This window comes from Coturnix japonica, chromosome 17 (genome assembly GCF_001577835.2).
Source record: "Coturnix japonica isolate 7356 chromosome 17, Coturnix japonica 2.1, whole genome shotgun sequence".
NCBI lineage: Eukaryota > Metazoa > Chordata > Aves > Galliformes > Phasianidae > Coturnix > Coturnix japonica.
Window position 1 is genome coordinate 4,726,244 of NC_029532.1, and position 18,036 is coordinate 4,744,279.

Here is an 18,036-nt window from a genome sequence, read left to right on the forward strand (position 1 = left end):
CGGGGGTTGGGGGGGGGCACCCGCAGCAGCCGCAGCCGGGTCAAACTTTGCGGCAAAGTGGCCCGAGCTCCGGCACTTTCCCCATCCCCGCACGGCTCCCACCGCAGCCCCGCATCCATCCCGCACCGGAGCGCAGCGCAGCGCCTCTCCCTGCCCCGCACCGCACCGCCCTGCAGCGCTCAGCCCCATCCCTCCCCCTGCATTTCGCTTTTAAACTGCAGCTGTTGAAGCTAAACCTCCTTTGCAGAAACAGCATTTCCTCCCACGTGGCCGTGAATTGTGGGTAATGTAGTTTTATTTTAGCAATTAAGGGTAGGGGCTTTTTCCTTCTTCCCCAACCCCCCCCCCCCCGTTTTCCCTTCCTTCTCTTCCTTCTCTTCCTTCCCTTCCTTCCCTTCCTTCTCTTCCTTCTCTTCCCTCTCTCCCTCCCTCCCTTTTATCCCCCTCAACTCAGATGCAGTATATCTTCTCTCAGTCCTGCAGGTGAAGGGATGCTCTCACTTGTCAAACCCGCAGCCCTGCTTCAAGCAATAGAAACACAAAACTCTGAGCAGCAGCTGGAGCAGGCAATGGGGAGGCTCAGAGGCTGCAGTGCACTGGGTATTGCATATAGCTTGAGTGGTTAGTGCCACCCAGCACCAAGCCTGCATTGGGGGCCATAGCTGCTGTGTACTGAGCATTGCACACCCACCTTGATGCTGTCCTAAAGGTGAAACCCCCTGCACTGAGAGGTAAGACTTATTTTGGTGGTGCCACTCACGGTGCAGCCTGGCTGCTTGGAGCTGAGCAAACTTCTGTTAGTCCTTTGTGTTCCAACATCTGTGCACTTCTTGTCTGCCCTCCAGCAAAGATGGGAGCCATGGGGTGCACCTGAAGAGGGAATGGCATAGGTTCCTTCCTTCTCATTGCTCCTGCTGGCTCTGAGGTCCTGGGGGGCTCCTGCCCATATAATCCTGGGAGCTCCATCCATCCCCGTGCACCTTGCAGCTGGGTGCTGCCCTTCTCAGCAGGGTGTGGACCAGAGACCTTTGTGCCAATGGCGTGGCAGGGAGTGGAACCTCTGCACTGTATCCTTATGGTTTGCTTCCTACGTTTCTCAAAACATTGGCTCAATATTTACCTGCTTGAAACATCTCAGGATCTCAGTGAACCGAGCTGTTATCAGCCCTGAAGCTGAAGGGAAAAACTAAGAATGAGGTAGAGGAAAGAATGAAATGAGCATCTCCCAATGAAAACTCCAGTTTCTTCAGCAACCTCCAGAAGGTGCTGAAATACTTTGCCATTTTCCAAGACTCTTTCACACCTTTCAAACAAGCTTGTCACAGTTTCTCGGAGCATTATGAATTTGGTGAAGCTGCACATTCAGAGCTCCCAGCTCCTCTCAAGTTTCACCCATGCTTTGCTTTAACTTGGCATTCTCTGGTGTTCTGGTTGAATAGGAAATGGCGTTATCTCACTCTAATTAAATCAGCTTTTCATCTTCAGCTGGAGTTTGCCTTGGTGTTGGCCACACCTGACTCTGGTCGCTGTGATTAAATCATCTGTGCTCTCTAACAAGCTTCATGCAAAGCAGTTCCTATGCCTTGCTGGTGGAATTGGCTTTTGAGCCCAATTGCCATCTATGAGGAGCTGCTGATGCTGGAGTTGCTTTCCTTCCACTGTGTGCTTGATGCTCCATCCATCGCTGCCCTGCAGTGTGGTCCCATCAGCCTCGTGCTTTCCAGGTTTGCTGAAAGAATAGAAAATAGAAATTCACTCCCTGAGCTGGAAGGAGCTGCACTGATGGGTTGGGAAGGAGGGGAAGAGCTCTTCCTGCAGCCCACGGGCACTGTCACATGCTCGAGATAGGGATGTGGTTCAGAAATAAGTTGATGTGTGTTATTTTCCTTTGATTCATAAGCAAAAGCCAAGAGGGAATGAGGGCTCCAGCATGGATTTGCTGGCCCAGCACAGCAATGTGGGTGTCAGATGGGCACAGACCGGGTGTGAGCTCAGAGAACCACAGACAACAAGCACAAAGTTCTGCTGGCTGCCTCAGAAAGCCAAGAAAGAACCACCTTTCATTAAGCTCTCCCATGCATTTTGGATAAGGCTTTTAAAGAGACATGGGTGCTGTTTCATGGTGTTACCTGTACTAACATCGACCTTTATAACTTCTCCTTCCTATAGGTAAGTAGCACTGGATCCAAGAGATGAGCCCTCTGTGCTGCTTGGTGCCACGCTCACCTTCCCCACCTCCCTCTATGGGACCCCCAGGGCTGCAGTGCTGCCGTGCTGGGGCTGATGCCACCATTGCAGCGTGTGGCTCAGGGATGGGCACTGCTGTCACCTGCTCTCATTGCGGGGTCTGCGATGCGATGCGGGATGACATGGCAGAAACACGTGCAGTATTTAGGGCAGGCTGAGCGCCGGGGGCAGGGGGATGGGAATTCATTAACGACGCAGTGTCTCTTTTAATCAGAAGGCAGGTGCTGCTCGGCTACGGCTGGAGGCAGGGCAGCAATGGATGCCATGCAGGGATGTGTGCTGAGCCGGGGGATGGGATGGGATGGGATGGGATGGGATGGGATGGGATGGGATGGGATGGGATGGGATGGGATGGGATGGGATGGGGGTGTTCGTAAGGTTTTCACATCAGGGAGGGGGAAACATTGTCGAGGGTGCCCCAGTGGGGAGGAGATAGAGCAGAGAAGGCCAGGAGGGATCCAGGTTGTGCCCTTTGCAGGGAAGTCCCCGTGTGATGCCCAGTTTGGAGGCTGCACTGACTGCCATAGGAGCACTGTGATCACTCCCAGCACTGATTCTCTCTTCCAATGACGATGCTCTGATATTTAAACATGAATTACACTACCAAGAAAAAAAAAAACAACAGAGAAATCCCTCCCCCCCCAAACTACATCTCCCAGTTTCCCTTGCAGCTCTGGGAAATAAACTATTGGCAGATTTAAATAGACCAGGCCAGAAGCAACCAACCTTTGGCACAAAGCATTTCCCTCCTCTTCTTCCAATCTATTGGCTGTTTAACCTTTTTCCCTGGCACTGGAGTGGCTGCCAAGCCTGGCATTAATTTTCCTTCCAAGCTTGCTAGGCCCATGAAGTAAACAGCCATGTGCATTCCTTACTCTATATTTAACAGCTGCAGACTGTGCTGGGGGCAACTGCAACAGAGGGGAACCTTCGTAGCTTCCCATATTCACAGCTTTGTGAGGGTGGGCGTGGGGAAGATTTCTGCAGGGAGAAGAGGGATTTCTCTCCTTCCCGGTATTTGCAAAGCAGTTCAATTAGAGACAGACTGCAATGCCAGCATCCCAGACGCGGTCCAGAGCGCGAGACAGGAACAATGTCCTCAACAGGGCTGAGTTTCTCTCCTTGAACCAGCCCCCAAAAGGGACCCAGGAGAGCAGGAGCTCGGGCAGGAAGCAGAGCGGCCAAACAGCGGCGGCCGGCACCCAGAACAGCAACCCCAAGGAGCGGAGGCAATCGCAGCAGCTGCCCGAAGAGGACTGCATGCAGCTCAACCCCTCCTTCAAGGGAATCGCCTTCAATTCCCTGCTGGCCATCGATATCTGCATGTCCAAGAGGCTGGGGGTGTGTGCCAACAGAGCTTCGTCCTGGGGGGGTGCCCGCTCCATGATCAACCTGCTGGGGATAACGGGGCACGGCATCCCCTGGATCGCAGGCACACTCATCTGCCTGGTGAAGAGCAGCACGCTGGCGGGCCAGGAGGTCCTCATGAACCTGCTGTTAGGTGAGTGGCAAAGCTCCATCCCAACGGGACTGCCCAGCCCCTGTCATAAGGGATGGTGGCACTGGGGCTCCTCCTCTGGCTGCTCCCACTGTGATGTGCTCGGTGACCTTTTGCTGTGCTTATCGGCTGCCTTGGCAGCTCCGTGTTGGTCCTGGGTGCTGGGGGTGATGGATGTTGTCAGTAAGGGTGCAGGGATCCTGGTGGCCGGCCATAGCCACAGAGCAGCCCTGCACAAGGCTTGGGTTGGTCCAGCTGGGCCAAGAAAGTGTCTGTGAGTGCAGGTGGATGCCAGAGGTCGCGGTGTTGATTTATGGCCATCAGCCCTGGTTGTTTGTTGGGTTGGGGAAAACATGAATATTGTAAATTTGATATGTGGATCAGAGCCTTGGGAAAAACAGCAACAAACATTTCCATCCCCTCTGCTCCTTCTTGAGCAGACCCTGGCTCCACAGCTCAGCAGCCTGATGGAGTCCTGTCTCCTTCCTTAATGAGATTTGATCTCACATCCTTCATCCCAGGAGGGCCCTTCTTGCTGCTGTCCCCTTTTCCATGCACTCATTTCACCTGGTGGCCATGAGGACAGCCCTGATCTCTCTGGCTCTCCTGCTGGTCCTTTATTTGTGACCAATCATGTTAGAGCAGCCAACATCCCAGCCATCACCAGGCCCCACATCCAGACCCCAGCCCACCCTGCCTATCTCCCCCAAGGTCCTCCTCTTTCCTCCCTGCTGCCTTTGGCCTGCAGCCCTGTGATAGTGGCTGTGCTCATCCCAAGCTCTTCACCCTCTCCAGAAAGAGGCATGGAGAGTTCCTGCTTTCGATCAGCACAGGGGTTGAAGGCATTAGATTTAGGCCTTTGTTTCTCAGGGAGCACTATGAGGGGTCATAGCAAGGCTTTATCTCAGTAGTGGGTGCTGTACGGGTGCTGCAGCACAGCTCAAGTTCTTTTTCCAGTAGTTCATCCTTCAAGGAGGGCAAAGCTTGTGCTGAACCAGTTTGAAAAGCACAGCTGTAGCTTCCCTGTTCTCCCCTTTGCCTTTGAAGAGGCCGTCCTCGTGCTGTGACATCCAATGAAGGGACGCCATGGTGGGGAGGAAGCCAGAATAGCATCGGCGTGATGCAGGGCCTGCCAACGTCAGCACTTCTTCCCCAGGCTGCTCAGTGCTCTGGGTCAAACCCTCGCTGAGAAAAGAAGCTCCGTCTGAAAGGGCACGAGGATGAAATAGGAGGCAGCCAACATCAGCCGGCACAATTTCCAGAGGTCTCTTGACCTGAGAGGCTCTGACAGTTCCGAAGCCTGAAAACCCACCTCTTTGAGTCCTTCTGAGATCTTTAAGGAGAGTTAACGCCACTTTTGGCTTAAAACCAAGGAAAACCTTCTTGCTCTTCCACTGCCGTCGCGGAGGCCAAATGCCAAGCAAGTTTCAGGCTGCTCCGAGGCTCGGAGCGCTGACCAAGGTGCCTGCAGCCTCTCAGCAGAGCTCTCCCAGCAGGACTCGTGTTGCTGTGCAGAACAGGATCCTCTGCAAGTGTGGCCTTGGATTGATATTTGAGATTGCAGTCAGGAGCTCCTAATAGCAGAGCAGCTACTGCTGTAATAACCTGCATTGCTGATGGATGATGGAGTTCAGCAGGGGAGCTTGTGGCTCAGACCCACACCACCCACAGGACAGGAGGAACAGGACGGGTGTGATGGTGTTGCTGCATCTGGCATCCTGGCTCCTTCTCGCTATTGTTTTCCTAGGGTTGAAATCCATCAGATCAATGGGGACAGGTCGAAGGGAGAAGGGAAACTTGCTGGTGCTTTCCTGGGCTCCTGGAAGCAGGGAAGCTGGGGTTGTCTGCAGCACCCTGTCTTTACCTCCCCTGGCTCTCCACCCTTCCCCCTGGCTTGCTCAGGGTTTGATACATCAAGCAGAATTTCTGATGCAGTCTCTGGGCAGGGAGCCAGCCCATCATAGAGCACTTGTTTAGGATTTGCAATCAGGCTTTCAAGGCGAGGAGACAGGAGACTGCTGAAATGGGACCGGGAACCTGGCAGAAGCACCACTGCAGATGGAGGGGGGGAACTGCACTGGAGGATCTTGGTAGGATCTGTGCCAAGAAGTGTGGGAGCATTTAGGGTGAGGGGTTCTGACCTCTCTCCCTGGGACACACCATCCATCCTGGCTGCTGATGTTGATTAGCAACCCCCAGCAATGTTTTCCCTCCGCAGTTGTCATCTGTGATGGAATTTATTGATTCTCCTCCTCATCGTAATCTTTTTTTTCCCCCAGCAAATGCCAAACAGAGAAGCACGATCTCAGCCTGTTACTGAAAAGATGGAAGAAATCAGCTATCTGTGCCCACTGTCAAAATCCCTCTGCCAGAATGTGCTTTCAGGAAGGCTGCCTTGGTACTGCCAGCCCTGGCTGTGAAAGAGTCAGGAGGAAAGTCTGCTCCCCCTCTGCCACAGCAGAAAAACCAGAGCTTGGGAAAGCTCCCAGTTAAAGCTCACTTTATTTGTGTGGCCTCTGTTGGAATTTCAGGGCCAGTCAGGCTGTTCTCTGCAGTCACAAGGATCTCATGGAAACTGAAATGCTTAGAAAACCATTTGAACCTCACTATTGGGGTTTCAGAGGGAAAACAGATATGAGGTTCCCACTGAAATCATTGGGGCTTCTCTAGAACCAGGTAGAAGCTCTGTTAAGCTCTTGAGGGAAAGCAGTACCTTGGTTTCTGGTTCTGATCCATCTGGTGAGAGCGTGGATCCGGATGTAATGATTCATTGGCTGCTAAGCCAGCAAAGAACATTTGGATCATTGATCTAACCCACGGCAAAATACAGGCGGTAGCACAACCCTTAATTTATTCCCGTTCAATTTGCTAAGGGAAAAAACCCAAACACTCAATCAGAGGTAAGATTTTGAGTGGCGCTGAACTTGTCAGAGCCATTTCTGTATCGCTGCAGGGGTAGGTGTTCTCACAAGTGCATTGCTCTTAGTTTGACTGTTCCCTGCCCTCTGTTGCTTCTGCACACCATTGTCTCTTCAGCTGAATAGCTCTTTTATCCAACATCCCTTCTGCCTTTCAATATTTTGGATAGTGCTCAAGTCACCTCTTCACCTCCTATTCATTAAACTAAACAGACCGATCTCGTTAGACTGATGGGCTTTCCAGATCTGGGCACCTTCTCAGAGCACGGGGGGGATGGAATATGGTGATCTACCCAAAGTGGTGCTTTTGGTGAGGTCCATCTCTTGTGTTTAGAGCAGAACTGGCATGTTGTGTGGTTAGCTGTGGTCCAGCTGCGTGCCCTGGCTGCAGGAGGAGATCTGGTTGGTTAACACTTGCACTAGATAGTGCTTGATTTGAAATACCTGGTTCTGCTCTGGTCGTAGCTTTGTGAAATAGGGGTTTGAAAGTCTTGGCGTGCTGGAAAGAGGAAGAACCAAGCCTGGTGGTTGCTCTGGTCACAGTGACATGGGCCATAGCCCTCACCCATCACCAGCTGGCTCTGCATCCTGCTGCTGGCAGGTGGGTCGGCTCTTTGGTGCTGTCAGCAAGCATTTATCACCATCAGGGAAAGCAGTGCTGCGGGCTGAGGATGGATTGCTTACCTCAGAAGGAGGAAAGGAGAGGAGGCCAGGGCTGTTTCTACAGGCCTGGAGGTCAGCAAGAATTCAGTCCATGCTCTCCCCGTAGATGCAGACCTAGCATGAGTCCAATTGGGAACAAAGCCATAACACTCTGAGGCACAGTGCCCTGCAAAACGGTGACTTTATCATGAGCCCTATATATATGAATTGATAAATACAGACAGAGAGAACTCTGAAGTCCATCGTGCAGCCTCCACACAAGAGCAAGCAGCCAGGAATGTGGTAATTTAGGGGGGAAATGGAGAAAGAAATGCCTTCCCTGGGTCACTCAAGACCCCGCTGACCCTCCTCTAGCTGTACAGAGTGACTTTGTGCATGGAGCTGCTTTCCTTTGGAATCTGTGCAGTGAAAATTCAGAGCGTACAGCCCGCTGCTGCTAAAGGTCACCGAGCAGATTAAATGCCCAGGCAGTACAGACAAACTCATCCCGCTGAGCCTCAGGGCTCAGCAGCCCAGACCCAGCAGAGAGGACAGGGAGCTGCGCTGGCAGATGGATCAGTCCGGACGCAGCAGAGCTTGCTAAGCTGAGAGCCCCAGAGATGGTTTGGGGCCAGATGTGTCTATTTTTTCCCTTTCATTTTCCCACTGTGAGGCTGGGGATTTTCTGAGCTAGACAGGGCAGATAGCATTTCAGCAGACGAGAGAGTAGCCCAAGGGCTGGCACCCTGTGTGTGCTCCCTGCTCAGGAGTGTTTCCAGCCCCCATCCACTCCCTGCTTCCATCCAGACACAGGTCCAGCCTGATATTAAATACTCCTCTTGTCACGTCTGGCTGCTAATCTGCCCATCATTTTCCTGCCCTTGGTCCTTTGGTAGGTGCCATCCTTACCCTATATTCCTGGGTGAGCTCAGGCAGCTTCGGGCAGCAAACAGTGCCCAGCTCCCTTCCCCCTTCCCTTCCTCTCCTGCGTGCTTTATGACAAGTGCATTCTGTTCACTGCAGGGCAGACGTGCAGCCTGCAGTGTCCCTGCTTGTAGAGGACAGTTGGTGACAGGCTGGGGCCCATTTTGCTGTGGCTGCAGCAGACACGGGGGATATTTCCATGGATTGCAAGGTCTCTTTGAGATCCAGGGCTGAGCAGCCCCTGTGGTCAGCACTGAGGTCAGGTCCTGGCTGTTTGGTGCTGGAGATGGTGCAAGCCCTGAATCCCTGTGTGAAGCCTTCGGGGAATTGCAGGAAGCTTAAAACCAAGCAGGCAAAATATTCGCCAGTCTGAATGCAGATTGAAAGAGAAAAGAAGTGCGAGGGTTGCTGAATGGGAAGAGGAGGAATAAACAAGGGAAATGAGTCATGCCCGTGTCTGTCACTCCCAAGCAGCTTCCCATTGCCCTGCTGGGCAGGGACACGAGCTGCTGGCTGCTGCAGAGGGCTGAGCATGGCTCTGCCCCATAGGGCATCATTAGGATGGGTGAGCAGCTTTGTCCACAGCTCCTTGGAAGGAGCAGAAGCAGCGGAGGTGCCGTGGGTGAGCAGCAGGGCCCAGGCCAGCCTGGGTGCAGAATGGTGATGGGATCAGTCACTGGATTTGTTAATTAATTGCACAATGCTGATTTCTGCCATTCTTTCACTTCCCCATGGCCATGTAGCCCAGTGTGCCTTTCAACCCAAGGCCAGAACCCTCTGCTGCTTGTTCAGCCAAAACATAACCTTCCCCAAAACACCCCAGTGTCTGATGCAGGGGCTGTGTCGTGCCATCTGTGCCTTTTGTCAGTCCCTGCACCTAATAGTGCCACGTTTGGGGAAGAAAGTGAAGGAGAGGAGTTCACTTCCAGAGGAGTGGAGCTCATCTGGCTGCTCTGGAGTGAGGGTGACGATGCTCTGAAACCTGCATCTTTCATTAGTGTCAACTCGCCAAGGCTGCAAATGGCTCATTTTCCAGGTCAGGGAGCCTGATGCCTGCAGGAGGTTTGGGAAGCTCCTTGCAGAAGCAGTAGGATAGGGCTTGTATGTAATAACTGAACTGCTCCAGTTCAAAGCAAATGTTGGGGGAATTCTAATTGTGGATCAAAAGGAAATGATTCCTAGTGAGGGTGATGTGTGGGTTGTGAGAGTTAGGGGAGTATGGTTAGGTTGGGGATGGACTTGGTGATCTTGAAGGTCTTTTCCAACCTGAGCAAGCACCTTCAGAGCCAACCTGGGCTCTATAAGTGGCCTCTGGCACAGTGAGGCAGGGGTCAAAGTTCTGCTGGCTTAAGGAGCGCTGGGCACTGAGCTGCTGCTTGGCTTGCCCTGCCTTGAAATGGGCAGGGATGGGCACGCCGCTCCCACTGAACCCCCTTTTTCCTCTGCCACGTGTCTGGGCACAGCAATCAGCCTCACGTGCACCGTGTCACGTGGATCAGGGTTGTGGAAACAGATGAAGCCAAAGGTTTTTTTTGTTTCCTCCTGTTTTTCTACCCCCCAGCACTGCACCCAGGCTCGTTTTCAGCTGTGGTTTAGATATTTATGTAAACATCTCTGAAAACATCTCAGCTGGAGCCCTCTCCGTCCCCAGGAGATGCTGCCTGGCTCCAGCATGGGCAGGTGATGCCCATGGGCAGCAAGAACAGCCCTTCACCCTGCTGTCATCACAGCTTGGGCTGGGACAGAGGATCTGGCAGGGCCAGGACATCAGCTGCCTCAGCTTCTCTCTGGGGAGAGGCCTGAGGTTGACTTGGTTTTGCTAAGGCAGTGCTGTGGGTTTCTCCTTGTGCTCTGCCTGCTCAGGTTTTACCTCTCTGCTCCTAATGGGCTCCTAACATGTGGTGGTAGGAGTGAGGCAGATAATTGTTTTCCTTCTCTTATTAATAGATATAAAATGTCTACCCAGGGGGCTTGCTTTTAGCTCATTACTGTCCATCTGATGCCAGATGTTGGCTATTTACTTTACCAAGGTGATCTCTGATGCTGGAATTGTCACAGATGGGCAGGGCTTGCTTGTTTGGTTTGTGCTGTAGGGAAGTTTTGGATGCTAACAGTGCTTTCTGTGATCGGATGGGCTTGAAGTGCTTCTCTTAACACAGGCTAAAGGGAAAATTCTGGATCTTAGGGGTGGGGGGTGAAGCATAGAAGAAGTAATGGACAAGATCAAACCCTTCCTTTGGTGTCTTTGCTGCTTTCAGCTCAATGCTGCCTGTACATGCATGGTGGAAGAGGCTTAAAACTATGGTGCCCGCTCCCCTAATCCCACCTCTCTGCCCTCTTCACTGCACAACCAACAGCCCCAAGTGTCCGTCTGTCTGCTCAACCAGTGTGTCTGTGTGTGCGTGTGTGTGTTGCAGATGGACGGGTGCTGGTTGCACTCCCAGCTGGGGCTGGGCAGGCTGCTGAGTCTGCTTCCTCATCATGAAGGAACAGAAAGTGTAGGGGGAAGTACAGAAAAACACCCAATGGAGCACACTTAAGTTTGGTTCTTTTTCTTCCTTTTTAACTAGTAACAGCAAATTAACCCCCCAGTTCTGGTGCTAGCATGCCTTCAGTTCAAGAAACACGAGTGAATGAGGCTTTCTGGTCACTGTTTGATGAGTGTCTAACCTAGAAGGTCCATTTTATTCATCCCTTGAATGAAAGTATTATTGAAGCATCTCTGCTCCGACCACCTCTGTGTGCACATCTGCCTTTCACCTTTGTCTAGGAAGGAAAAGCAGGAGTTTGGTTGGGGAGTGGAAATGCCAGGCTGGTGCTAGAGGGATGGGATGAAGGGAAAGAGGGTGAAGTACAGAGGGGTTTTGCTCCAGAGCTGTTTGAAAGTCATTTGGTGCTGAGCGCTCTGTGGTTTGGGTTTCTACACTGAGCAGTGGGGCTAGCGGTGCTCAGCTGAGAAGTCAGCTGCCAGCTGGGTGACCTGCAGCTGATGGGCTAGAACTGAACCTGAGCCTTGCTTTAAGGGCAACGATGACCTTTGCGTGCTCAGCATTGCAAACCGCCCTTGACTTCTGCCTCTGTCTCATTTTGCAGCTCTGCTGTTGGACATCATGATCGTGGCTGGGCTGCAGAAGTTGGCCAAGCGCAAAGGTCCGTATGACATCAGCCCTGGGCTCTTGGACTACCTGACCATGGACACCTACGCATTCCCAGCCGGGCACGCCAGCCGTGCTGCCATGCTGTCCAAGTTCCTACTCAACCACCTGGTCCTGGCCATCCCACTCCGCATCCTGCTGGTCATTTGGGCCTTCTGCGTTGGCTTTTCCCGTGTCATGATCGGTCGGCACCACATCACAGATGTGCTCTCTGGGTTTGTGTTTGGCTACCTGCAGTTCAGGCTGGTGGAGTTGATATGGATGTCTTCCAACACGTGTCAGATGTTGATATCCATCTGGTGAACGCGGGGGACTCGGTGCCTTTCCACCCAAAACCAGCAGATACTTTGAGTCCCCCTTCCTGGTATTTTTTTTACCTGTTGTTTGTTGGAAACAGTTGTAACTTCCATGAGTAGTGGCGTTTTTTAATGTTGCTTCCTTGCCTGGAAAAGAAAGTTTCTTGTAATGGATTGAGTTTTAGCATCCAATGGCCATATCCACATTGTTGGCCATGTTCTCAAACTGTATTTGGACAGCAATCAAATTAAGCTTCACAGGTGAGAGAAATGAGCTCCGCCTGCCTCGATGGGATGGTTCACCTCTCACCTGGGTTTGTCCTCAGCATGGGCAGCGCCTAAGAGCATCCTGAGGACTCCTCTGTTAACTTTCTGGAGGCTAAAGGATTTTGGCCATAGCGCTTTTTCTTTTTGCAAGCCAAGCGACTGTGTCTCGTGCACGGTCAGGACCCTGCTGGCATTTCATAGATAATAAAGAATGGTGAAAATCCTGCCCAGCTTGGTTCTTCTGCTGTGGGAAGGGACAGAGGGCATCTCAGGGTGGATCTGAGCTTTGGGTTCACCATGGGGTGTGTAGGTTGCAAGGTAGAGCCAATTGATATCTGTGAAGCATTCTGATGGGCTGAATGTGGAGCGTGATGCACCGACACGGTGCTGTTGCTTTCTATTATTGCTGCTGCTTTCCTCCTTGAAAACCAACTGTTCCCTTCCCAGGTCATGTACCATGGGTAAGAAAACCCCAGTTCTGCACAAAGCCTTCCTACTGTTGGTAGTTTCCCTCTTGCAGTGCCAGGCAGCAAATCCGATCCTGAGCTCCCACCAATCCCAGCACCCTGGGGAGCCCTATTGCTCCAGGGCAGGCTGATGAGAAGGAGGCAGCATGCGGATAATGACTGTTGTATGTCACTAACATTTGTTGCTCTTTGATAATTAATACAAAGAGATGATAAATGGAAAAATCTATCCCTGGTAGGTGTCTCCAGCTGGGAAATCAGTACAGAGCCCTGCACTGAGGCTGGAGCCCATGAGTGGGAATTGCAGAGGGCTCCACGTCCTTTAAGGTTCAGCATCTTGCTGATCCAGAGGAAGGGTCCAGTTCAAAGTGCCCTAAGACCTTGATGCTCACAGCATGGAGGTGCTGGGGAGGCATGGCATGGCTGATGCTGAGCCTGCCTGGTGTGCTTCTTTCTCCCTGCTGTGCTCAGGGTACCAGCATTGCTGCAGTGAAATCCAGCTTCTGTCACTATGGCAACAGTGAGGGATGGCGGGGAACTGCCATGGGGCTGCCCCCCCCCGCCGTGTCCTTATGTGTCCCCAGAGCTCAGGCAGACTGGCTTCCAGGCTGGGAATACCGCTCATCCACCCTGCTGTGGGCTGTGCTGGGAGCTGGGAGGGATCCAGCATCCTGTGCTGCACCCACAGGGATGGATCCTGAGTGTTTGGAGGCATGGAGGATACGACAGCAGAAAAAGAAGGGAAAACTCCCTGGGCTTTGAGCTTTGTGGTTGTCATTTCTGCCTCCCAGCCCTGGGATCCTGCCTGTCCCAAGGAGAGCAGTGCAGCTGTCCCTTAAGCCAGGCTCCAGCCCCAGGATTGCTTCTCCCTCCTTGGAGGTGTTAGGGAAGGAGATGTGTCAATTATTGGAGCATCTTCAGGAATCTGAGTGCTTTCCCTGAGCCCTCAGGCCCCCAGATTCAGCCATAAGAGATTTGGGAAGGAGCAGTTCTTCCTGGGGGGCTGCAGCCAGGTGGCTCTAGGCGTCTTCTGCTTTCAGTTCACCTAATAGATGAATAAGGAAAAAGGCTTATGGGGGAAAACAGGGGCTCGGGGGGGCTGCTGCCAGCATCGCATGCATTCAGGCAGCTGGGAGAGCCACAGCAATTGCATTCATGGGCAGCTCCTCCCCATACCCTAATGCTGATGGTGCTCAGCAGCTAAAAGGGATTACAATTAGGAGGGAAAAAAAATGTACGAGGTGCCTAGGAAAGTAGCAAATCTGGATTATATCTGTGGGCATATGTGGGAATCACAGCTGGGTTGCCCAGCTCCCGCTCCCCAGCTGAAGTATGAGATTTATTTGAACACTTTGTGCATTGGTGACCTCTGTGATAAGTGAGATTGTGGGGCTGCCCAGGGCTGCTGGGGGCTCCTCTCTGCAGCCCCAGAGTGACAGCCCCTTGGGTAAGGCTGTGATAGGCAGGGAAGCACAGGCAATGGCTGGCACCAAGGGAGAGGGTTTGTGGATTTGAGGGCTCAGGAGCATTAGGGAGGCTGTTACACAAGATCTCCCTGTGATTGTGGGGTTCTGGCTCTAGTTCATCCCTTTTATTCTCTCTGGGGTGACAAAGGGACCCACAGGCTTAACCAGCTCCCCCAGCAGCTGCAGACTCTGAAGAATCTCCTGCTCAGAGACCTCTCCCCCAGTCAGGGAGATCAGCTGCATGACTGACTGTCAGCTGACTTTTTACATTAAAGTGATAACTGTGTCATTCCCAGGCTACAAATGGAATATACTGGGCAAAGCCTAAAGGCACAAGAGGGCTCCTTCCTTTCCCATAAGTATACACTACAGAGCCAGGGAACCTGAAACAGAGACACAGACAGCAGCTGTGGGTAAGCAGGTGACCAAAAGGTTTTTTTCCTCCAGCATCAATGCAAGGCAATGTCCACCAGGTAAAGGAGCACTCAGTGCTTCCCAACCTCATGCTCCATCCAGGGCTGGACAGCCACAAAGGGTGCTTTGCTCCCTGCCTTGCTGGGATCTGTGTCAGCAAAGATCCACCCTGCGGTCATTCCCCGGGATGCAAGAGTCAAAGCGGATTAAGAATCCGTCAGCTGATCACATTTATTTCATTATTTGAGTGAAATCCCTTGTAAATACCCCCCCTTTTCTTTTTATAAAAATAGATGGCAGGGAAGAATTGCAGATTTAGGGAAAGTTAATCGTAGGAGTTGTATAAAATCCTTAACCTCTTGTAGCCTGAGCGGCCACGAGGGGAGATGCTCCTCCAGCCCCCAAAGCAAGGTAAAGCCCTGGTGCTGAGCGGGAGAAGCATCTCTGGCTGGGAGGAATTAGAGCTTGGAAGTGATGAAGTGCTAATTGCAGCATAGAAACCAATTGGCTCAGTGGGCACTGGGTGAGTGGGATCACACCTCACTGCTGGGGGTGGTTGGGTCCTGCACTGCTGTTACTCTGAGCTGCTGGGTGGATAGGAATGGATCTGGGGACCTGGGCATTGTGCTGGGATCTCAACTGGTTTAAGTATTTCTAACAGTCAAATTTCTAGCTTTTATTTCTAGCCAAATTTCTGGCTTGCTCTCCCCCTGTCCTCGCTGAGTTTCCTTCCCCCCTGTATCATCTCCAGGGCCCTGTCTGCTTTCTCAGCTCCTCACAGGACCAACAGGCTTCTGCAGAGCTGAAAAGCCAGACCTGCAGAGATTAATTAAAATAAGAGCAATGAAGTTGGAGCTGAGAGCTGCAGTGATGGATGCTAGTGAAACGCTTGCCCAGAGATCAACACCCTCAGGGCATTTGGTGGTGTTTTTCTCCAGCTGAAGAGCTGTGCAATAGTTACACACGTGGTGTAAAGGAACCTGCTGCTGCCATCTGGGTGCAGGTGCCCTGTGAGGATGCTCTGTCCCCGTTGGGATTTACACCTCCAAGCTGCCAGTGCTGGTTTGTCACGGTTTGCTTCCCTGGGCTGCAAGATGGTTTGATTTGCTTTAAATCCTAAACCTAAAGATGTGTATTAATAGCACAGCAATGCATACATAGCCTTTCTGGCCAGCACACTCCAGGGGTTATGTAGAACACAGATTAATGGGAGTCGGTGAAATAGGGGAGCATGTGGAGGGAATGACTTGGGAGGCAGGCAGGAGGGAGCTGGCAAAATTAAATGAGATCCCCCAGTGTGGCTTAGCTGCCCTGTCCCAAGCAGATACACAGGTTCAGAAAGGCTGGGGGTTGTCCAGATTCCCTTCCCTCTCCTACTGCTCTGTGATAGGTGGAAGAGAGGTTCCCAAGGACATAAGGGATGCTACAGCAACCCCAAGCTTTGTAGCAGGTGCAGGGCAGGACGGAACAAAGGAAAACAACAGGTTTGGGGCACTCTGCCCATGGGAGCACAGGGTTGATGGGAGGATGCCTGTAGCTGGAAGGAAGGCAGCTGGGCTCCAACCATCAATCACATCCCGCCGGGAAGGGCTTGTTGGGCTGCAGGATTCCTGGTGGCATTCCTTTTTTCAAAGCCTCCTGTAATAACAGTGGCCGTTGCTCCGTTTCCTTTCTAGATAACCTTTTTCCTGCTGCCCAACCTGCTTATCTGCTGCAGACAGACTGGCAAGATGAACAGGAAAGCTGATACCTTATCTCTCCCTCTCAAGGAGCTTACTTAAGTGCTGGAATGCATCGCAATGGTAAATGATAGTTACAATCCAAGGGAGGTACATGGACCTACAGACAGGCCCTGCTGGGACGCAGCACCCATTTAGGAAGGAGACCCACAAGGCTTCAAGATTTCAGGGTTTCTCCATTTTTAACTATCTCCTAAAGTGCAAAACATTTGTTTAAAACCAAAGCTATGAGCTCCTTGAAAGCCCGTGGGTTGACACAGTGGGCTGCTCCCGGCTGCATGTGGTTGCTTTGTCCCTCTGATATGGATTATCTGTGCTTGTCTGCTCAGCACTGAGCAAGGGGCATGGTGAGGGTTAATGCCATATCTGCATAGCACCACACTGCTCCTGCTTGCTCCTCCATCCAGGCTCAGCGTGGGAAGCTGTAAGATGCTAACATGTCCATAAAGGTAGATAGACTGGAGAGCTATCGGGCTAATTGGAATGAGCTGGGCTTAGCTGCTCAGACAGCCCAATACCATGGAACGAGAGCTCTCTGGGGGTGCAGAACGCAGCAGAGCCTCAGCACTTCACTTCTTTCAGCCACTGCAAGTGGCAGTGACAGCAATAGCAATTGCAGGCGCCGGAGGCTGAGAGCTGTGACAGCAGAGGGGACAGGGAAAGCCCATGCTGTCAGTGTGATGTCCCCAGCAGCTGCTGCGGAGGGGTGCAATGGGGTATTTTGGTCCTGTCCTGAGTAGAAATAGAGACAGTGATGCTGGGTGCCAGGAGTTCTGCTGGGGCAGGGCTTGGGCTCAGGTCTCTCTTGCTGCTCCAGGCACACAGCAGCCTCTGGAGAAACTGCACCTTGGCAATGCACACAGCTGCCACAGGCTGCTGCATCGGAAAGTTAATCAGTTCCACATCACTGAGCGCTTTTCCACTGTGAAGCAGAAGGAATTGCCATCCCAGAGCAGAGCTCAGCCTGCCCACGTTGCAGGGCTGAGGGCTCCAGCAGAAGCACAGGTGACATTGTGGCAGCCAGGTACTTTCTGGGACATCTGACCCCTAACCTGCAGCTTTTAACCCCACAAAACTCTTGCAATTAGGCAGAATAATGTGTGTGTCTGCAAGATCTTCCATGTTCTCCTTGTGCTTAGTAATGTCCCTGGTTCTATCCCTTTGGATGGCAGCAAGACAGCAACCCCATCACAGCCTATTTGGGGGCTGAAGAGAGGACCCTACAGGGAAGCAAGGGCTGCAGGAAAGGGCCGTGGTACTCATTTGTCTCCCTACAATGTAATCCAGTTATGTTGATAGGCAGCAGGGCTCCAGTTGCCACTTCTTGCTGTAGTTCATGGGGCCGAGCACTGAGCTGGCGATCCAAACACATCCCAGCAGCTGTGTGTCCCTCTCTTGGGGTGTCTTGGGCCATCAGGATGGGACTGGGCAGCCCTGCAGGCAGCGTGACGCCTGAGGGCACCCAGATCCAACATCAGCCCCCACCTGGCTTCCCAGTTGTCCCTGTCAGTGTAGAAAGCAGGAATTGGGGGGGAATCCATCTGAGCCGCTTGGTGCCTGTATCTTGTGATCCTGAAACCCAAGAGCCCCCCCTGACTCAGCAGGTTATTAATAACCCCTTGGCCATGCTCCTGCTGCAGTGCCTGCCAGTCCTGGCATTGCCCGTCTGCTCCTTGGCCAGGCAAGATGTGTGCCCTGGGCAAGGTCAGGGGGCTCCTTCCCACCCCATCCCCACCCACAGGGCTGGGCAGAAGGCATGTCAGGGCTCTGGGCAGCCCCTGAGGCCTCTCATGCCTCCTGCTAGCACAGGAGAAGCTCCTGGTGCTGCTGAAATGAGCCTCATTGCACCTCTGTCTGCCCCAGGACCTCTGTTTTCTATTACCTAAACCAGCCCAGTACAGGCTGAGGAGAATTGGGTTTCTTGGACCAGACCTGCTTGCCCATCCAGGGCTGGGGTACACCAGGGTCCCCACACTACTGCAGATTCCAGCTGTACTTGACCC

General features: G+C 52.6%; 1 protein-coding gene across 1 annotated transcript; it reads left to right on the forward strand.

Moving 5' to 3' along the window:
- The first annotated feature begins 2,618 nt into the window (after positions 1–2,618).
- PLPP7 (phospholipid phosphatase 7 (inactive)) lies at positions 2,619–12,173 on the forward strand. Its single transcript, XM_015879153.2, has 2 exons — positions 2,619–3,748; positions 11,323–12,173. The coding sequence occupies exons 1-2, from the start codon at positions 3,298–3,300 to the stop codon at positions 11,685–11,687; spliced, it is 816 nt and encodes a 271-aa protein (XP_015734639.1). The 5' UTR covers positions 2,619–3,297; the 3' UTR covers positions 11,688–12,173.
- Positions 12,174–18,036: the final 5,863 nt, after the last annotated feature.